This window comes from Macaca mulatta, chromosome 1, assembly GCF_049350105.2.
Source record: "Macaca mulatta isolate MMU2019108-1 chromosome 1, T2T-MMU8v2.0, whole genome shotgun sequence".
Classification (NCBI taxonomy): domain Eukaryota; kingdom Metazoa; phylum Chordata; class Mammalia; order Primates; family Cercopithecidae; genus Macaca; species Macaca mulatta.
In genome coordinates, this window is record NC_133406.1 from 65325391 (window position 1) to 65348675 (window position 23285).

The 23285-nt window shown below is 36.1% G+C and overlaps 1 protein-coding gene and 1 long non-coding RNA gene across 5 annotated transcripts in view; one reads left to right on the forward strand and one right to left on the reverse strand.

Moving 5' to 3' along the window:
• CR1 (complement C3b/C4b receptor 1 (Knops blood group)) overlaps positions 1-23285 on the forward strand; it is a 132855-nt gene that overhangs the window by 78184 nt on the left and 31386 nt on the right. For 3 of the 4 annotated variants that reach the window (XM_078005098.1, XM_078005092.1, XM_078005100.1), the window contains exons 27-29: positions 441-540; positions 18894-18979; positions 21135-21533. In XM_078005098.1, the coding sequence (XP_077861224.1) occupies positions 441-540; positions 18894-18979; positions 21135-21533 (585 nt within the window). Of the gene's footprint in view, positions 1-440; positions 541-18893; positions 18980-21134; positions 21534-22349; positions 22542-23285 lie in introns of those variants that run through there. The other variant, XM_078005102.1, reaches the window with a different exon arrangement.
• Positions 1-23285, reverse strand: part of LOC144341548 (uncharacterized) — a 119778-nt gene that overhangs the window by 26669 nt on the left and 69824 nt on the right. The window contains exons 2-3 of the long non-coding RNA XR_013418557.1: positions 16783-16899; positions 15187-15270 (exon numbers count right to left, since the gene is read on the reverse strand). This is a non-coding gene — a long non-coding RNA (uncharacterized LOC144341548). The remainder of the gene's footprint in view (positions 1-15186; positions 15271-16782; positions 16900-23285) is intronic.

Consider the following 23285-nt stretch of genomic DNA (forward strand, 5'->3'; position numbering starts at 1 on the left):
CTTGGCTCACTGCAACCTCCTGGGTTCGAGCAAGTCTCCCTGCCTCAGTCTCCTGGGTAGCTGGGATTACAGGCACCCATCCCCACGCCCAGCTAATTTTTGTATTTTTTAGTAGAGATGGAGTTTTGCCATGTTGGCCAGACTTGTCTTGAACTCCTGACCTCAGGAGATCTGCCTGCCTTGGCCCCCCAAAGTGCTAGGATTACAAGCGTGAGCCCATACATAACTTTTATTGGGAGATGTAAGGTAGTCTTTTTGAAAGTGGTGTTCTGTAGCTGCATGGTTCTGAAGTTGTCTGCCAACTTTCTTCAAAGCAGTCAATTCCATTAAACAATTGGAACTGTATATGCTGTTTAGTATGCCACACTCCAGTTTGAACCTTACAAACAAAGGTAAGTTGAACTCTACACTTAATCCCAAATTCTGCTTCTTCCCCCTAGGAAAATCATGTGGAACTCCTCCAGAACCCTTCAATGGAATGGTGCATATAAACACAGATACCCAGTTTGGATCAACAGTTAATTATTCTTGTAATGAAGGGTGAGTTGAGAATACCATCTCTTGAATATGAGTTCCAGAACAGCAGAGTCAACTTTGGATCTAGTCTCAGATAGACAAACTAAACTATTGCTACCTTTACTTTAAAAGCAAGCAATAGGACTTCTAGATGGAGATGATACCTTGGACATAGCATATTATCAAAGGAATACAAAAAAGAAGGAACAATATGTATTGTATTGTAAACCAGGTGAGGGCACCATGTTCCTGTCAAAGACGGTACATGTGAAACCTGGTCAGGCATTCATTGGATGAAAAGGAGCAGCTTACAAATAAGTGAAAGGAAAAAAGGTAGTTGAACCATGTGAACCTCCTTAACTGAGATCGGTAGGTACTACCGTTGAGTTGGAGGACTCTGAAGCAGGGTTTCGGAGGGTAAATCTTAATTGTAACAGAAGCTCTGGAAGATAATGCATCAAAGTGCACACAAAGAGGAGAACACTATGGGGTTCTTGTTCTTGACTTCTCCTTGGGACAAGTAGCCACACCAGAAGCCATTGCCTCAACTGAGAAGGGGCTTTTAAAGACCCTGGAGTGGACCTCCAGCAAACTCCAGTAGACCTGCAGCAGAGGGGCCTGACTGTTAGAAGAAAAGCTAAGAAACATAAAGGAAGAGCATTAACATCAACAAAAAGGACGTCCACATGAAAACCCCATACAAAGGTCACCAACATCTAAGACTAAAGATAGATTAATCCACGAAGATGAGGAAAAACCAGCACAAAAAGGCTGAAAATTCCCAAAACCAGAATGCCTCTTCTCCTCCAAAGGATCCCAACTCCTTGCTAGCAAGGGAACAAAACTGGATGGAGAATGAGTTTGACAAATTGACAGAAGTAGGCTTCAGAAGGTGGGTAATCACAAACTCCTTCAAGCAAAAGGAGCATGTTCTAACCCAATGCAAGGAAGCAAGAGCCTTGAAAAACAGGTTAGAGGAATTTCTAACTAGAATAACCAGTTTAGAGAAGAACATAAATGACCTGATTGAGCTAAAAACACAACACAAGAACTTTATGAAGCATACACAAGTATCAATAGCCAAATTGATCAAGTGAAACAAAGGATATCAGAGATTGAAGATCAACTTAATGAAATAAAGCATGAAGACCAAAAAGAATGAAAAGGAATGAACAAAACCTCCAAGAAATATGGGACTATGTGAAAAGACCAAATCTACGTTTGATTGGTGTACCTGAAAGTGCTGGAGAGAATGGAACCAAGTGGGAAAACACTCTTCAAGATATTATCCAGGAGAACTTCCCCAACCTAGCAAGACAGGCCAGCATTCAAATTCAGGAAATACAGAGAACACCACAAAGATACTCCTTGAGAAGAGCAACCCCAAGACACATAATCGTCAGATTCACCAAGGTTGAAATGAAGGAAAAAATGTTAAAGGCAGCCAGAGAGGAAGGTCAGGTAACCCACAAAGGGAAGCCCATCAGACTAACAGTGAATCTCTCTGCAGAAACCCTATAAGCCAGAAGAGAGTGGCGGCTAATACTTAACATTCTTAAAGAAAAGAATTTTCAACCCAGAATTTCATATCCAGCCAAACTAAGCTTCATAAGTGAAGGAGAAATAAAATCCTTTACAGACAAGCAAATGCTGAGGGATTTTGTCACCACCAGACCTGCCTTACAAGAGCTCCTGAAGGGAACACTAAACATGGAAAGGAATAACTGGTACCAGCCACTGCGAAAACATACCAAATTGTAAAGACCATCAACAATATGAAGAAACCACATCAACTAACGGGAAAAATAACAAGTTAGCATCATAATGACAGAATCAAATTTACACATAGCAATGCTAACATTAAATGTAAATTGGCTAAATGCCCCCAATTAAAAGACACTGACTGGCAAATTGGATAAAGAGTCAAGACCCATTGGTGTGCTGTATTCAGGAGACCCATCTCATGTGCAAAGACACACACAGGCGCAAAGTAAAGGGATGGAGGAAGATCTACCAGGCAAATGGAAAGCAAATAAAAGCAGGGGTTACAATCCTAGACTCTGATAAAACATACTTTACACCAACAAAGATCAAAAGAGACAAGGGCATTACATAATGGTAAAGGGATCAATGCAACAAGAAGAGCTAACTATCCTACATATATATGCACCCAATACAGGAGCACCCAGATTCATAAAGCAAGTTCTTAAAGACGTACAAAGAGACTTAGATTCCCACACAATAATAGTGGGAGACTTTAACACCCCACTGTCAATATTAGAGAGATCAACAAGACAGAAGATTAACAAGGATATTCAGGACTTGAATCACCTCTGGACCAAGCAGACCTAATAGACATCTATAGAACTCTCCACCCAAATCAGCAGAATATACATTCTTCTCAGCACTACATAGCACTTATTCTAAAATCGACCACATAATTGGAAGTAAAGCACCCTCAAAATGCAAAAGAATGGAAATCATAACAAACAGTCTTTCAGACCACGGTGCAATCAAATTAGAACTCAGCATTAAGAAACTCACTCAAAACCACACAACTACATGGAAACTGAACAACTTCTCTGAATGACTACTGGCTAAATAATGAAATTAAGGCAGAAATAAGTAAGTTCTTTGAAACTGATGAGAACAAAGACACACTACACCAGAATCCCTGGGACACAGCTAAAGCAGTGTGTACAGGGAAATTTATAGCACTAAATGGCCACAGGAGAAAGCAGAAAAGATCTAAAATCGACACCCTAACATCACAATTAAAGAACTAGAGAAGCAAAAGCAAACAAATTCAAAAGCTAGCAAAAGACAAGAAATAACTAAGATGAGAGCAGAACTGAGGAAGATAGAGACACGAAAAAAACTTCAAAAAATCAATGAATCCAGGAGCTGGTTTTTTGAAAAGATTAACAAAATAGACCACTAGCCAGACTAATAAAGAAGAAAAGAGAGAAGAATCAAACAGACACAATAAAAGATGATAAAGGGGATATCACCACTGATCTTACAGAAATACAAACTACCATCAGAGGATACTATAAACACCTCTGTGCAAATAAACTAGAAAATCTAGAAGAAATGGATAAATTCCTGGACACATACACCCTCCCAAAACTAAAACAGGAAGAAGTCGAATCCCTGAATAGGCCAAAAACAAGTTCTGAAATTGAGGCAGTAATTAATAGCCTACCAACCAAAAAAAGCCCTGGAACAGATGGATTCACAGTCAAATTCTACCAGAGGTACAAAGAGGAGCTGGTACCTTCCTTCTAAACTATTCCAAACAATAGAAAAAGAGGGACTCCTCCCTAACTCATTTTATGAGGCCAGCATCATCCTGATACCAAAACATGGCAGAGACACAACAAAAAAGGAAAATTTCTGGCCAATATCCCTGATGAACATTGATGCAAAAAAGTCCTCAATAAAATACTGGCAAACTGAATCCAGCAGCACATCAAAAAGCTTATCCACCATGATCAAGTTGGCTTCATCCCTGCGATGCAAGGCTGGTTCAACATATGCAAATCAATAAATGTAATCCAGCACATAAACAGAACCAATGATAAAAACCACATGATCATCTCAATAGATGCAGAGAAGGGCTTCAATAAAATTCAACAGCCCTTCATGTTAAAAACTCTCAATAAACTAGGCGTTGATGGAATGTATCTCAGAATAATAAGAGCTATTTATAACAAACCCACACCAATATCATACTGAATGGGCAAAAGCTGGAAGCATGCCCTTTGAAAACCGGCACAAGACAAGGATGCCCTCTCACACCCCTCCTATTCAACATAGTATTGGAAGTTCTGGCCAGGGCAATCAGGCGAGAGAAAGAAATAAAGGGTATTCAAATAGGAAGAGAGGAAGTCAAATTGTCTCTGTTTGTATATGACATGATTATATATTTAGAAAACCCCATTGTCTCAGCCTAAAATCTCCTTAATCTGATAGCAACCTCAGTAGTCTCAGGATACAAAATCAATGCAAAAATCACAAGCATTCCTATACACCAATAATAGACAAACAGAGAGCCAAATCATGAGTGAACTCCCACTCGCAATTCCTGCAAAGAGAATAAAATACCTTGGAATACAACTTACAAGGGATATGAAGGACGTCTTCAAGTAGAGCTACAAACCACTGCTCAAGGAAGTAAGAGAGGACACAAACAAATGGAAAACATTTCATGAACATGGATAGAAATAATCAATATCGTGAAAATGGCCATACTGCCCAAGGTAATTTATAAATTCAATGCTACCCCCGTCAAACTACCAATGGCTTTCTTCACAGAATTAGAAAAACAAACAAACAAACAAACAAAACGACTTTAAAGTTCATATGGAACCAAGAAAGAGCCCGCATAGCCAAGACAATCCTAAGCAAAAAGAGCAAAGTTGGAGGCATCATGCTACCTGACTTCAAACTATACTACAAGACTACAGTAACCAAAACAGCATCGTACTGGTACCAATACAGATAATATAGACTAGTGGAACAGAACAGAGGCCTCAGAAATAACATCTACAATACAACCACACATCTACAATCATCTAGTCTTTGACAAACCTGACAAAAACAAGCAATGGGGAAAGGATTCCCTATTTAATAAATGGTATTGGGAAAACCGGCTAGCCATATGCAGAAAACTGAAGTTGGACCCCTTCCTTTACACCTTATACAAAAATTAACTCAAGATGGATTAAAGACTTAAATGTTAGATCTAAAACCATACAAACCCTAGAAGAAAACCTAGGCAATACCATTCAGGACATAGGCATGGGCAAAGTCTTCATGACTAAAACACCAAAAGCAATGGCAACAAAAGCCAAAATTGACAAATGGGATCTAATTAAACTAAAGAGCTTCTGCACAGCAAAAGGAACTATCATCAGAGTGAACAGGCAACCTACAAGATGGGAGAAAATTTTTGCAATCCATCCATCTGACAAAGGACTAATATTCAGAATCTACAAAGAACTTAAACAAATTTACAAGAAAAAACAACCCCACAAAAAGTGAGCAAAGGATGTGAACAAACACTTCTCAAAAGAAGACATTTATGCATCCAACAAACATGAAAAAAAGCTCATCATCACTGGTTATTAGAGAAACGCAAATGAAAACCACATTGAGATACCATCTCATGCCAGTTAGAGTGGTGATCATTAAAAAGTCAGGAAACAACAGATGCTGGAGAGGATGTGGAGAAACAGAAATGCTTTTACACTGTTGGTGGGAGTGTAAATTCGTTCAGCCATTGTGGATGAGTGTGGTGATTCCTTAGGGATCTAGGACCAGAAATATCATTTGATCTAGCAATCCCATTACTGAGTATATACCCAAAGGATTGTAAATCATCCTTCTATAAAGACACATGCACACGTATGTTTATTGCAGCACTATTCACAATAGCAAAGACTTGGAACCAACCCAAATGCCCATCAATGATAGACTGGATAAGGAAAATGTGGCACATGTACACCATGAAATACTATGCAGCCATAAAAAAGGATGAGTTCATGTCCTTTGCAGGGACATGGATGAAGCTGGAAACCATCATTCTCAGCAAACTAAAACAGGAACAGAAAACCAAGCACCGCATGTTCTCATTCATAAGTGGGAGTTTATGAGAACAATGAGAACACATGGACTCAGGGAGGGGAACATCACACACTGGGGCCTGTCAGGGGGTAGGAGTCTAGGGGAGGGATAGCATTAGGAGAAATAGCTAATATAGATGACGGGTTGATGGGTGCAGCAAACCACCATGGCATGTGTATACCTACGTAGCACATCTGCACGTCCTGCACATGTATCCCAGAATTTAAAGTATAATAATAAAAAAAGACTGTGTACTCATTTTTGGTTGCCATGATAAATTCAGAGAGGGAAAACATGATATACATTAAATTTTACTGCAATAACTAAGTGCCCCTTGTTATCAACCTCATTCTATTCTATCACTAGAGTGAGTACCAGTATTCATCCTTTCTGACTGTCTGAGCCTGGATGATTTAAACTGCTTTTCACACAACCCCTTGACCAACCTCTTCTCACCTCCCATTGTGAATGAACATAGATTTCCCTATGTAAGCAAAACAAAATATCACCATATCTAAGGCAAGATAAAGCAATTGAAAATAAAAGAAATCAACCTAAGAGATCTGAGAAATATTCATCTGCACAACAGTTTACTCCAATAAACAGGGGACAATCTTTAGAAACCTCTCATATGTGTTTGTAACATAGAATTGATGAAACTATAAGAGGCATTTATAAGATGTAATTATCGGATATCAGAAAAGTTGAGATGTGAATGAAAAACATGGGCGTCTGAAAAGGAGTGGTGACTGGTAGATTGGAGCCTGCCCTCTACCGCCAGAAAAAAAAAAACACCAAAGGGATCATGAAGACAAGATTGAATTCTCCAGAATTCATCAAGGACCAGACTTGAAACGACACACATATACACACAAACACACAGGGATATAATACAGAAATTCCAGAAAAGAAATAAAAGAAAGCAGAATGAGTAGAAGCATTAATTAGCACATAATGGAAGATAATTTCTCAGGCTAGAAAGAAAAATATTAAATTGATCCTTGAAGGCTTAATAAACAAACCAAGATTAACAATAATGGGTCCTGGCCCTACATGGAGAAAATTATGCCATCCAGATATAAAAACAAAATACTGCCACTCTCCAGATATAAACAGAAAACAAGAAATTCATATTAACACCAAGCTTCTGTTCTGTAACACTAAGTAGTAGAAGTTAGTGTTTGAGAGGAAATGTTGTACAATACAATTTCTGTACTCAGCCAAGCTGCCATTCATCTGCAAGGCACAGATGCATCATCTTAAATAAGCAGGAACCCCAAACATATACCAATTAGATACACTGCCTACAAAACGAAAAACTCCCACAAAGCTGTGGGAGTCTTATTTTTGAAGAAGAAATCAAAATTCCAAATGGTGTTGTATCAAAGAAATATTAATGGGGCACAAAATCAGTTAAATGGGGTCACTAAAACTGTTTTATTTAATATGGAAATAAAATATCAAAGCAGGACTAATTCTTGAAAGATAATTCGTGTAATATGAAAAGAAGAAACTTGTTATAAAAAATAGATTTTATCACTTTAGGAAGTTAGAGATCAAGTAACAAAAACCATCATAAACTTTTAATATGTGGGGGACACATATTCTTGACATAAAAAATAAAGAGAAAATGATACTTCACACCAGTATAAAATCGAAATATATATGTTAAAAATCAAATTTTAAAAGATAATCAGAAGGGTGAAACAACTTGGTCCATAAAACAAAAGAGGGGTTAGAGAAACAAGAGCTAGCAAGCTTTCTGTCTGTTTTGGGAAACCAGTATTATTATGTTGAAGTGAATTAAAAAATGTGTTTTAATGCCTCAGTTTTTCTAATATAATAAATATTAACAGATATAAGCTCCAATGGTAAAACCACTTTGAAGTCATTAACAATTTTTAAAGTGGGCGGGCGCGGTGGCTCATGCCTGTAATCCCAGCACTTTGGGAGGCCGAGGCGGGCAGATCACCTGAGGTCCGGAGTTCGAGACCAGCCTGGCCAACATGGAGAAACTCTGTCTCTACTAAAAATACAAAATTAGCCAGGCGTGGTGGTGCATGCCTCTAATCCCAGCTACTTGGGAGGCTGAGGCAGGAGAATCACTTGAACCTGGGAGGCGGAGGTTGCGGTGAGCCAAGACTGTGCCACTGCACTCCAGCCTGGGCAACAAGAGTGAAACTCTGTCTCAAAAAATAATAATATTAATAGTAATAACAATAATAAAAATGTTTAAGAGTGCAAAGAATTCTTGAGACCAAAAAAGTTTGAGAACTAGGGCTTGAAGGCCTTCAAGCAAAGATAGGAAAAGGCTATTGCAAGTATGGTACAAAGCACAGGGAGAAGGTTTTATAAATATATATATAATATATATAACAAAATTCATCTATATTATAAAAATAATAAATTTGATATAAATAAATATTATATAAATCTGATTTTTAACATTTTGATTGTATACTGGTGTAAAGTACCATTTTCTCTTATTTTTATGTCAAGAATATGTATCCTCTACATAGTGTAAGTTTATTATAGTTTTTCTTCATTCCTAACTTCCTAGCTGTAGTGATAAAATCTATTATTTTATATCAATAAAAAATTGATATAAATTTTATTTACATGATATACAACATTTAAATATAACAATATTTTATATTATAAAAAAACAATATTATATATTACCAAAAAAAACTCCATTTAGCAGAGCAAGAATGGAGTTTGTTTTGTACAGTGCTGAGTTCCAGCCCATAGAATTGTTAAATAAACAAAAATGAAAGAACACTATAAGATCAAACTTGTCTGTTATAATAGTAAATGTGAATGATTCCGATTCCCCCTTTAGAAAGACAAAGCCTTCTAAGTATGGTCAAAATTCTATTTACAGTAGCATCAGAAAGAATAAAATACTTAGGAATAAATTTAATCAAGGAGGCACAAGACCTGTGCACTGAAAACTCGGTAATTGAAAATGAGCAAATGATGTGATAGACATGTCTCCAAGGGAAATATACAAATGCCGATAAACACATAAAAAGATGTTCAACATCATTAGTCATTAGGGAAGTGCAAATCAACCTGACTTTGTACCTATTAGGATGGTTATAATTTTTTTAAAAAAAACAGGAAATAAAAGGTATTGGCGAGGATGTGGAGAAATTAGAACCCTTATACATTGCTGGTGGAAATGTAAAATGGTGCAGCACTGTGGAAAACAGTTTGGTGATTCCTCAAAAAGTTAAACATAGAATTACCATATGACCATCAATTCTACTCCTAGGCATATATCTAAAGAAATTGAAAACAAGGACTGAAGCAGATGCTCAACTACCAATGTCCGTAGCAGCTTTGTTCAGAATAGCCAAAAGGTAGAAACAACCCAAGTAATCTATGAGCAGATGAATGGATAAACGAAATGGAGCTTATACATTCCATGGAATATTCTTCAGCTATACAAAGAATAGAGTTCTGATACATGCTACAAGATGCATAAACTTTAAAAACATTATGCTAAGTGAAATAAGCCAGACACAAAAGGATAAATACTGTATTCCCCTTTTATGAAGTGCCGAAAATAAGAAAATTTATTGGATCACAAATAGATTAGAGATAACCAGTGGAAGGGGAGAATAAGGAGGTACTGCTCAATACATCCAGTTTCTCATTGGGATGGTGAAAATTTATGGAACTAAGCAGTGATAATTGTTGTATAACGTTGTGAATGTCATTGATGCCACGAATCATACCCTTAAAATGGTTTTAATGGCAAATTTTATTTTATATCTCTTTTACAACAATAAGAAAGACAAAAAAATTTAAAATATATTATGTGACATTAAGAAAGAAAAAAAGAGAAACAGTATAAGAAAAGTAAGAATTTAAATTAAAACGTATCAAATACGATTTAAAATTTTTGTTTAAGATATTGATACTTGGTCCAGTGCACCATAAAGACAAGAACTTTTTTTTTTTTTTTTTTTTTTTTTTGAGATGGAGTCTCTCTCTGTCACCAGGCTGGAGTGCAGTGGCACCATCTCGGTTCACTGCAACCTCCACCTAGGGTTCAAGCTATTATCTTGCCTCAGCCTGCTGAGTAGCTGGGACTACAGGCGTGCGCCACCGTGCCGAGCTAATTTTTGTATTTGTAGTAGAGACGCGGTTTCACCATATTGGCCAGGATGGTCTCGATCTCTTGACCTCGTGATCCACCTGCCTCGGCCTCCCAAAGTGCTGGGATTACAGGCGGGAGCCACCGCACCTGGCCTGAAGACAAGAAATTTTGAACAAGAGAGCGCTAACTAACATGTTGAAATACATCAAACAAATACTGATATATAGAAGAGCTCATTCAGCTGTTTCAAAGGCAGAGCTCTGTAACACATGTAGTCTTAGCTAAAGAACTATCTCCCACCACTGGAAAGGAGGTCTTCTCTGACCAAACACACAGCATCTTGGAGTTAGCCAGGGTTAACTTGGATCATCTGGCTGGCTAGGAAAGGAGCACTCAGGGAGAAAGAGGATGGTCACCTTCCCAACCAGATTAGCCATTAGATCTATGTATCAACACAGTGACATACGGGAGAATTAAAATTCTAGTGTGCAAAAATATGACATATGTTAACAGAAAATGGACTGCAGGGAAATTTGTATTAGGTAAAACTGAGAGAAAATTAAGAGTACACAACAATAGATAAGCAATAGACAACCCGATATAAAAATGAGTAAACAATATGCACAGTCAATTCACAAAAGGAAACATAAAAATGGCCTAAATAAATGGCTAAAATAAATACTTAAGCAAAAAAGCTCAACTTCACTATGGTTTGGGGAAATGCAAATTAAAGCAACGATATCTCATGTTTTCACGGTCACATTAATAAAAGTTTAAAAGAGGGAAGTAGAGGTAAATAGGAATTTGAGGAAAAGGAACCTTCTTATAGTGGCTCGTTGGAATGTGAATTGCTGCAGCTTTCAAAAAAAAAAATCTTACACTATCCACAAACGAGGAAAGCATAGATATCTTCTTAGCTACTAATCCCACTCCTAGGAAAAGGAGTATTAATTACAATAGGTTCTTTATTGCAATATTGTTTATATAAGCAAAAAGAGCAAACAATCCTGACATCCTTCTATTAGCAGTAGGTTGAATAAATCATAAGACATCTACTATGAACTATTTTGCAGCAATCAAGAAGACTTAATTAGATCTCTGTTTAGGGTTTGAATGGGTGACCATGTTGTGATGTTAATAGAAAAAAATAATTTGCCAATAAGCATACAGAGTTTGTTCTCAATTTGGAAAAATAATGACAAATTTGGAGGAGATATCATAATGACAAATTTGGAGGAGATACATATGTGTGTTTGATTGGGTTTGGAAAAATCAGAACCACCTGAGATGGAGGTGGGAATGACAAAATAAACATGGTATTATAAGTGAATATATAGGCTATAAAATCATGTTGTTAAATTTCTGAAAATAAGTGCAACTTAAGCATATAACTAAGGAGTAGATGTTAACCTGGACAAATGAAACATAGATTGTTTTGAGCAAGAGATGGCAACATTTTTTGTAAGAGCCAGATAGTAAAATTTTCAATTTTGCAGACCATGCCATATCTATTGCAATTACTCAGTTCTGCCATTGCAGTGGAAAACTAGCCCTAGACAAATGAATGTGTGATTGTATTTTGATAAAGCTTCATTTACAAATACGGGCTATAGAACATATTTGGCCTGTAAGCCATAGGGTGAGAATCTCTGGTTAGATGAAGGGATTGAGAGCATTATTTTTCTTCAATTCTTGTTATTACGCAAAGTCAGAGGATTTTCTAAAATAAATAAAAAGACAAATCAGCAAAATAATAATAGTTGAAAACTTCAGATTGGGCAAATAAGTGTACAAAAAATCATATGTTGAGGAATAAGCTGCTTTGAATCTTGTGTGTTCAACTTTGAAACCTTTATCATAGTTATAAAAACCATTTATAAAAGTTGAGATAACTCCACAGAGTACACCTCAATAAATTTGCACATAAAAGATATCAAAATGGCTATATTTTCTCATCACAATACACCAAAAACTAGGAATTAATGAGAAAATAATACATTAAAAATTCAAAGTTTTAGAAAACAGAGTACCTTAGATCTTGATCAAAGCGAAATTTAAAAACAGCCATTGCAGATTACCTGGAGAATAACAATCGCTAATGATCACTGAGTGCATGTGCCTCAAGCATTCTTCTAAGTCCTTTACATGAATTGGTTTACTTAGTCTTTAAAATACCCTTTGAATGGGATATCATGCATATTCCTCATTGTATAGAAGAGAAAACTGAGACAGACAGGTTAACTAATTTGTCAAAATTTATATGGCAGGTTGAGGTTAGAATTAGAATATTGCCAGTCAGCTTCAACAGCCTAGAATGGTAAGCCTTACATTATTTAGCTTCTTCATTAAGAATGCTGAAACATATATTACTCATAAAAATTCTGGGGTGCTGATGCCAAAACTGTCCTCAGAGGAATTTTTCAATCCTTTTTGTTATTTGACAGGAAAAAATTCACATAAATGAAGAAAACATTTTGCTTAACAATTTTTAAATTATTAAAAACATGTAAAAGGCTGCTGGACTAAGGAATTAATAAAGTAATGCATAAGGAAAAAAGAAATCATAGAAATAATAAAGAAATCTAAAAGCAGATTCTTTAAAGTGACCAATTATAAAACAAACAGACTGGGTCAATTGTAATTTCACAAAATAACAATTCTACAAATACATGTGAATGAGAAAGAAAACATAACCCTGTTGATATTGAAGAGATTTAATACTTGATAAAAATATTATATCTTCTCTATTCTAATAAAATTTAAAATATCCATGAAATGTACCATGTCAGAAGAAAAATACAATTTACCAGGTGTACTTTAAAATGGGCAGAATTGCCGATAAATCCATATCTGTTTGAGTCCCTATTTTCAATTCTTTTAGGTATATACCCAGAAGTGGAATTGCTGGGGGATATGGTAATTCTGTTTAACTTTTTGGAGAATTGTCAGACTATTTTCCGCAGCTGCTGTACCATTTTACATCCCCATCAGCAATGCACAAATGTTCCAATTTCTCTATATCCTCACCAACACTTGTTATTTTCTGGTTTTAAAAAAATAATTATTATACCACCTTAAAAGGGACTGAAGTCAGTTTGATTTGCATTTCCCTAATGACTAATGATGTGGAGCATCTTTTCGTGTGTTTATTGGCCATTTGTATGTCTTTTTTGGAAAAATGTCTATTCTCATCCTTTGCCCACTTCCTAATTGGGTTGTTTGTTTCATTGTTACTGAGTTACAGGAGTCCTTTATATGTTCTAAGTATTAAACTCTTATCAGATAGGATTTTCATATATTTTCTATCATTCTGTGGGTTGTCTTTTTAATCTCTTGGTGGCATCTTTTGTTCTTGGCTTGGACTGCCGGGCACTTCAGTTCCTCACTACGTGGGCATCTCCAAAGGACAACTGGCATCTCCCAGAATGAGCATCTCAAAAAGAGAGGAAAACATTGCAGTGCTTTTTGTGATTAGCCTCTGAAGTTGCACACTATCTTTTCCACTTTATTCTATTCATTAGAATCAAGTCACGAAGCACAGCCCACATTCAAAAAGAGAGGAAATGGGCTCCATCACTTGAAGGGACATGTATAAAATAATTTGTGTACATATTTAAAACCACCACAAAGAAGCACCTTCAAAAAAAGACAATGGCCCAGTTTTGTAACTCTTTTTAAGCTTCAAGAAATAGATAATCCAAGTATTGATATTATTTAAACTGATATGGAACACAGAAATAAAATTATAGTCATATTAAACTTTGCCAAAGATTACAAATGAAATTAAAATAAAATATATCTCTGGCTCATTTGCTAATATAAATGCTAAACATCTTAATTTGAATATTAAATAAAAACAATATTAAAAGAATTATGCAAGCTGAACAAGTAGGGTTATTCCAGAAATGGTTCCAAATTAGGAAATCCACAAACTTACAATATTAAAGAGTATAACTTTTCTTAAATGTCATATAAATATAATCTCTAATGCCAAAAAACATAATGAATGGTTAAAATCTAAAAGCATGCTTGAATGTAATTAAAGGTCAAAGGAAAAGAGCACTCGGCACCCTTCCTGTTATTCAAAGTAGTTGTGGAAATTCAAACCAGTAAAATGACAGCCCCCTATATTTAGAGAGATATACATATGGATATAGCTAGAGAGAGAGAGAAAGTAAATTTATTATTAACTGATGGTTGTTTACCTGAAAACCCGAAGGAATTGTTTGAAAGGTTATTAGAACTAATTAGAAATAGTAGTGAGATATCTAGCAAAAAATAAATACTTATAAATTAATTACTTCCTTTATATAGGTAACAACCAAATAGAATATAAGCAGTAAAAATATCATTCACAACAGAAACAAAATCATCCAGAAAGAAATTTAACAAGAAATATATAGGACTTATAAGCAGAAGATTTAAAAGAGGGGGACATAAAAAAATACTTGAAGAAATGGAGGATATAACATTTTATTTAAAAGATTTAATGTTGTGGTGATGTTAACTATCCCTGAATTAGTATGCAAATTTAATGTAATTCCTATCAGTTCCAATGACATTCTTTTTTTAATTTGACAAGATGTCTGTAAATGTCATGAGACCCACCAAAAGAATATTCTGAGATAATAACAAGAAGGGTGTTTGACACCAGACCAGAGGTGGGTTCGATACCCACCTCTCAGTACCTGGTAACCACCTTTCTACTCTCTACTTCTATGAATTCAACTGTTTTAGATTTCACATGTAAGAAAGATCATGTGGTATTAGTTCTGTGCCTAGCTTATTTTGGAAGGTATTTTAAGGCACACATACGTTGTAGTGTCATTATGCTGTAATTTTTCCTGACCTGATGTCCCATGCCTGTAAAATCCTTCTATTGAAGCCTAGGCTCTTTCCCTAGGACTCCCTGTCTGGAATAATAAATACCTTACCTCTGTATTTAACAGAATTGTTCTGTCTGCATATAGTCCCCACTTTTTCTTCAAGTAGTTTCTCAAACAAATGCAGTTTTTTTCCTGAAAGGATGAATAAAAATTTAACCGCTTTAAATCTTTATATATAGATATATTTTAAACCAAACGACTCACATTGTACATGGTTTTATAGCTGTCTTTAATACTTATGAACGATATTGTATAATTATTCTAATTATTATATATTACTCTACAACACCATTTTTAGTGGTTGTATATTGGTTATTACTTGGATAGTCCATAACCTACCTAACAAAGTCCTTAATATCTGGAATTAAAGTGGTTTCACATTTCAGCTGTTAGCAAAAACACTACAATGCACGATCCTGTACACATGAAAAGAAATGAGGGGAGGACTTCACTGACTTCAAAGACAGCTTAAGGATTCAGATCTTCACATCGACACAAGAGACAAGATTTGCAGATTTGGGTAAAAGGCTATGCACGGTTTTAAGCCTTTCAGTACATATTGCCAAAGTGCCCTCCACTAAACTTTGATCATGACCTGTGGAGTGAGTCACAACAATGACTCTTTCTTTGAGTTTATATTACTACTAGGTTTTGTCAATTTGCCAATCTAATAGGCAAAAATGGCATTTTATTTGCATTTTAAAGTGTATTTATCATGTTATAAGTGAAGCTAAACTTTTCATATGTTAATTTGACTATTTCTATTTTTCCTTTGTAAATTATTTGTTCATAATTCTTTACCATTTTTCTACTTGGTTGTTCACCTTTTTCTAATTGATGTATAAGAGTTGTTTTTATTATTTTTCCTCTGTGGTTTGTCTTTGGATTTGTATGTAGAAAGGTTTATTTGTAATTATTCAATTTTATCAATGTTGTTCATAGTAGCATTTGCCTAAATCACCCAGTTCTTTTATTGTTTTATTTTTGACATTTAATCTTTGATACACATGTCATGAGGCAGAGATCTAGCTTAGCTTTTCAGATATTTGTCCTATGAATGAATAATTCAGTTTTCCGTGTCTTGAAATTCCATTTTTATCACTGCAAATTTCTTACAAAAACTTGTATCTATTTCTTGGGTTTTCCCCCACTTTGCTCTAGGGATCTGTGTCTCTATTCCTGCATCATTTCAATTATTTTGCATTTTAAATGCATTTTAACATCCCTTCTGTTTTTGTGCCATAAAATACCTTCCAAAATAAGCTAGGCACAGAAGAACTAATATCGCATGATCTTACTTACATGTGAAATCTAAAACAGTTGAACTCATAGAAGTAGAGAGTAGAAAGGTGGTTACCAGGCACGAAGAGCTGGGGAGCTGAGATTTGGTCAAAGGGCACAGAGTTTGAGTTAGACAGAAGGAGTAAGTTTCAGAGATCTATTCCACAGTGTGATGACTATAGTTAATAATAATGTGTATTTCAAAATTGCCGGCCGGGCACAGTGTCTCATGCCTGTAGCACTTTGGGAGGCAGAGGCATCCGAATTGCTTAAGCCTAGAAGTTAGAAATTAGCCTGGGCAAAATGGCAAAACCCTGTCTCTACCAAAAAATACAAAAATTAGCCGGGTGTGGCAGCACATACCTGTAGTCCCAGCTACTGGGAGGCTAAGGTGGGAGAATGGTTTGCACCCGGGAGGCAAGGGTTGCGGTGAGCCAAGATCACATCACTGCACTCCAGCCTGGGTGACAGAGCCAGACCCTATCAAAAATAAAAGAAAGAAAAGAAAAAAATATTACTAAAAGAGTAGATTTTAAATATTCTCACCACACACACACATACACACACACAGAGACACAAAGAAGTATGTGTGAGGTGATGGACATGTTAATTAGCTTAATTTAATCATTTGCAACAGAAACATATATCAAAACACCACATTTTACCCTATAAATATATGCAATTATTATTTGTTCATAAAAATAACATCAAATTTTAAAAAAATCACTGTGTTTTTGCAGCCATACGTAGGCTGGAACCTGCTTCACATTTTGGCTCCAATGTTCTAGCTTAGTTACGTTAAGCTCTAGCTTAGCAAGCACACCCAAAACAACCTCTAGGAGACCAAAAGTCAGAGGACACCCATGATCCTGTGCTCTTAGACAACTTTTAAATGTATGATAGGAGACAGGCAGAGGAAAACACAGGTAATAACAGGATTATCCTGTTCTTTCCATACTACAGTGGTTCTCAACTTGTTTATTTGCAGCAATTTTTAAGATTTTTTTTCTTGGCACACTTGAAAAGTTTTTACACCACAGCCTATATTAAACAGGCTAGCAATAAGTAAAATTCAATCACTACCTAAAACGTAAAAGAGACTCACTGTGTCTACAAAAACATTGACTACTATTGCCATAGTCACATGGTTCCCTTTAGCTTTCTGTCACTGTTTTGGGAAGAGCTGGTATATCAGTTAGGAATTCCAGCTGTAAAAGACAGAAGAAATAAAATAACAGGTCTCAAACATAGATAGTAGTTTACTTCTCTCTCAGGTTAAAAATCACGAAAGTAGGCAGTCCAGCATTTATACAATGACTCCATTATCCACAGAAACCTGGGTTCCTTCCATTTTGCTACTCTGACCTCCTCAAAATGAGACTCCATCTTATCTCGTGGTCCAAATTCCAGCCAGTATAGAGGACACAGGGAAGAAGGGAAGGCCAATTCCTTTAAAGACACTTCCCAGAAGTTGCACAAGACACTCCGCTTACATCCTCTGGCCAGAAGTTAGTAACATGGCTGTGCCTGGCTGTAAGGAAAGATGAGAAGTGAAACCTTTATTGCAGGTGGCCAATGGCCCAGTTAAAAGTAGAGGGTTCCATTACTAATGAAGGAGAGGAAAGTGGATACTGGGGATGGCACCATAGTCTTTGCTACAAATGGTTACTGCCCTGATCATATTTCTTGCATAATCAAGAGGAAAAGTTCTTAACTCTTGCGGTTACTGCCTCATCGTTATATGGCATTCCATTTTACCCTTTAATTTTTACTTGGTCAAGTTTAGCCCTGCTGTACACCAGAACACATGAATAGCTTTGCTCAGGATTCTTTGTGACATTGTTCACAGTTAATATTATGGATACCTAATAAATTTTTTAAAAGACAAAATGTTCTACATTTTGTGGCCTGCTCTAGACAGTTTTATGGCAAAGTGGGTGAGTATCCCTGCCTTTTACATTTCAAGTGTAGGAGTGTTTAGCTGTCTCCTCTGGCTCTCATTTACTGACTCTTCTGAGTAAATCCATTGTTCTTTCCTTTATGCAAGAGACTATCTGAGCACCCAAAGCTTGAAAGTCTCTAAGCTAGGTGCTATAGTGTTATGTATTTCAGTAAGACATTTTCCCTACTTAATCCAGGAGCTTGTCATTTCTTTGCTGGAAGTACACATGGATAAAATAACTGCAAGCTTTCTGAATGACTTAAATACAAAAATGTCCCATGAAGAAAAAGGGAAATATCTCATTGAGTTGTGAGTGATTAGGAATAAAAATGAATTGGAGAGGTCAAAATGTAAGCTTGTCCTTAAAAAGAAAGGACTAATTTGCAGATGGAGATGGGGTTTCTTCCTTCCGAGGTCTGCCATGGTGTAATCTGTCCTGTAATATCTAGTGTCTACCTGCTATTATTTTCTAAATGGTGAGTTAAATGGGAAATATGTGTAGAGTACAATCATTTTTTATCCTTTGCTTTAGGTTTCGACTCATTGGTTCCCCATCTACTACTTGTCTCGTCTCAGGCAATAATGTCACGTGGGATAAGGAGGCACCTATTTGTGAGAGTAAGTTGAAATATTTTTCTCCACAAATTCCTCTATGTGATCCTGACTTGCCCCTGGAGTATGAAGAATAAATCGAATCCTTCTTGCATGAAGTAGTCTCTCAGATAGTTGAAAATAGGAGTCAGATGCTTCATGGTCTTCCTGGCTTTTCTTTATCTTAAAAGGTGATTTATCTGAAACTGTGGGCTTGAACCCAGGCAAAATAGCTCTACTTTCCTATTACAATAGTAAACCTTTCCAGTATAGAGAGTATTGTCCTTAATGAGTACATTTTAAAGGCATTAGACAAAATTAGATCTGTCTTTGCCAACTCTTACTATCTATCAGGTTACAATTCCACAAAGTAGGCTACTCATTTTCTTGTTATTCTAATCCAAATAATAAAAAGAACTCTTCTTACAGTTCTTAGCAATTTCCCTAATCCTCTGGTCATTTTGAGTTCTAATCCTCCTTCAATTCTTTTAGGCTCATGTCTTTAGTCGTATTTGTTCTTGATTAGCTGACCCTCCATTTTTCCCATAAGATACTTTTAAATGAATCTCCAAAACTTTAAAAACATGAAAGAATGATTGCAAATTGGCAAAGTGTTATAGCTGTGAAGAAATCAGCATCACACACAGAACTGATGGCAGCAAAAGTAGGCACAGATTTCCAGAAAGCTAATGGCCAATATAAACAAAAGCCTGAAAGTAAACACCCTCTGACACACAATTCCGTTTCCCAGAATTTAGCCCAAGAAAATAATCATGAAATAGTCCCATAATTTTGGTCCAGAGATACTCAATGCAATAATATTTGGGATAGTGGAAAATGTTAAACAACCTAAATGTTCAGCATGGTTTGAAAATAGCTTGTAGAAAAAATAAGGTGTATTTTAATGGCTATAAGTTTTTAAGAAATGTAAAAAAGTGCACCATGAGGAATTAAAGGTTGAGATGCCTCATCCAAGTGGGAAGAGCATATCTGTGAAGCTACATGACTGATTATTATTCAGCCACCAAATATGGTAGTATAGAAAACACATCCATCCATACATATGCATGTATCCACATAAGTATCTAAGAGGATATAATTAAATTGTTACAAATAGTTATCTTTGAACCATTTTCATTTTCTTCTTTCTTTTTGTCCATATTTTTAAAATTTCCTCCAATGAATGTGTTCATTGTATTCACTAATATTCCTCCCCGCTAAATTAACATTGACTTTTAAAGACTAAATGAATGAGAATATATACAAGGTGCCTCCCATACCTGCCAAGAACTTGCAATTCTATGAAATAATTCAAATTATCAAAGAATTATCAGTTTACTATACGAAGTTTTCTGGGCATGGCACCTTTTGTAATGAAACTGCACATTGTGCACATGTACCCTAGAACTTAAAGTGTAATAATAATAGTAATAATAATAAAACCTTGAAAACATAAAAAAAGAAAGGAATGCAAAAAAAAATCTTTCCATGACATTAAATATTCTTTGAAAAATGGTTTTTAATGGGAGCATTATATTCCAAAGTTTGTATATTCAATAAAGTATTTAATCATTCTTCTAAAAAAAAAATTTACACTTCTACATTTATAGGTCAGTAATCATTTAATTGAGTCAACACTAGTTATGTGTGTATGTGTGTGTAGTCACTTAGCCAATATGTGAATACTATTATCTTATGACAGAACACAGTGTTCATTTATCATTTTATTGCCCCTACATCTGCCATTATTTCAGTTTTCATGCCTTATCTTTTGTATTTCCTTTGCTCTCTTTTTCTTGATAAATAATGCCAGAAGTGGTATATTTAACCTGCAAAGAGGTTACTTTAATAACCTATAGGAGAAAATGTCCAGCAGTAGATAAGTACCTTAACAATCTGTGATAAAATCACATGTATTATCCACTTAAAATTATAAATATGTAAACCAAAAAATACATGTTTTTTTGGTGAAATACTTAACTATGAGCAGAACCAGTATCATACACACCTAAATTTCAACTAGGTAAAAATGTCTGATTATTAGCACATATTTTAAGAAAATAACAGTATTGTAATTCCATTTAGAAAATTATTGGATTATTTGCATTTGGTATTTAAATTCATAGTAAAATAATTCATTATTAAAAAATAAGCTGTTTTACCACACTCTTCCTTCTCTCAGTCATATCTTGTAAGCCACCTCCAACCATATCCAATGGAGACTTCTACAGCAACAACAGAACATCTTTTCACAGTGGAACAGTGGTAACTTACCAGTGCCACACTGGACCAGATGGAGAACAGCTGTTTGAGCTCATGGGAGAACGGTCAATATATTGCACCAGCAAAGATGATCAAGTTGGTGTTTGGAGCAGCCCTCCCCCTCGATGTATTTCTACTAATAAATGCACAGCTCCAGAAGTTGAAAACGGAATTAGAGTACCAGGAAATAGGAGTTTCTTTTCCCTCAATGAGATCGTGAGATTTAGATGTCAGCCCGGCTTTGTCATGGTAGGGTCCCACACTGTGCAGTGCCAGACCAACGACAGATGGGGGCCCAAGCTGCCACACTGCTCCAGGGGTGAGTGTGAGCCATCAATACTTTGCTGGGTGTGAGGGTATATATAGATGATAGGAGTTGCTGAAATTAAGGAAGAAGTGTGTAAGGAGTATGAAATTGGCATAAACACTTTAAGCATTATAGTAGCTTCACTGTCTGTTATCTCTGTTAATACTTGTCTCAAAGTAATGGCTTGTTCTCTCATCTATAGTAGACATATTTTATATGCATTTTTAAATTTACCATTTACAGTGAATATATGAGGTAGCTACTATTGGTATCCCCATTTTACTTTGAGAGAACTGAGTCTTAGTGATATTAAAGAACTTTTCCAAAGCTCTGACTCCAGAGCCTAATGATCATGTACAGTGGAATGTCTAATGAACAATAATGAGTAATAGTGGTGATCATATCTCTATCCCTGGAGTGGGGCAGTAGGCAAGTGAGCCATGAGGACCAAAATGAGAGCATCAAATCAAAAAGGCCTTGGACTTCAACTCTTTCACATTATAACTGAAAAGACTGAAGCTCAGAAAAAGTGTTTCACTCAAATACAAACAAATATATATACACATATATATACTTGATATATAATTATATATGGTTCAGATTGAGGCTCAAATTCATTCTTGGAGGTTTGTTGATTGTTTTGTTTGTTTGTTTGTTTGTTTGAGACAGGGTCTCACTCTGTTGCCCAGGCTGGAGTACAATTGTACAATCATAGTTCACTGAAGCCTCTAACTCCTGGGCTCAAGTAAGACCCCTGCCTCAGTCTCACAGGTAGCTGGAACTCCAGGTACACACTACCGCATCTGGCTAATTTTTGTTTATTTTTAGAGACAGAGTCTTGCTATGTTGCCCAGGCTGATCTTGAGCCCCTGTCTTCAAACAATCCTCCTGCCTCAGCCTCCCAAAGTACTGGGATTTCAGGCCTGGGCCACCATGCCTGCATTTTGATGCCCTGAGAACACACCAATTGTCCTGTGCATGGAGGCAGCCAACATTTAGGTTAAAATATGGTCTAAGCAATAGATTCTATCACTAAAATGTCTGTAGCTTTTTTTTTCTTTGAGGGGGGATTGTTCTTTCTGTTTATTTTTAATTTATTAATCTTTAATTTTTGTGGGTACATAGTAGGTGTATATATTTATGGGGTACATGAAATGTTTTGATACAGGCATGCAATGTAAAATAATCATGGAGAATGAGGTATCCATGCCCTTAAGCATTTATCTTTTGTGTTACAAAAAATCCAATTACACTCTTTTATTTTTAAACCTATGATTAAGTTATTACTAACTACAGTCACCCTGTCACGCTATCAAATACTACGTCATATTCATTCTTTCTTCTTTTTTTTTTGTACCCATTAACTGTCCCCACCTCCCCTCCCTACCCTCACCCCCTGCCCCCATGACTTTGTTCTTGATGCCTCCTCTTTTCTTAGCTGAAATGACTGGCTTAACACAGAGTGGGAAGAATTAGAATTGGTCACAGGGACAGAAAGGAAGCTAACAGTTCAGCCTTGTGCTGGCTGAAAGAGGGACAGGGAGTGAGGAAAATGAAGACTAGGTGAAGGTGTCTGTTAGATGAGACCTTGGCAACAGTACCCCTTGCTGCTGCCTTACGTGTGAGCTTGAGGGATTGCCTCTATAGGAAATGGAAGAGTGGCCAAGCCACAAACACTCACGACTCTGTGCTCCATAACCAGTAGTTGAAAGCAAGAGGAATATGCTGCCTTGTAGTCTTCGGAACATGTTTCAGTAGAAAAAA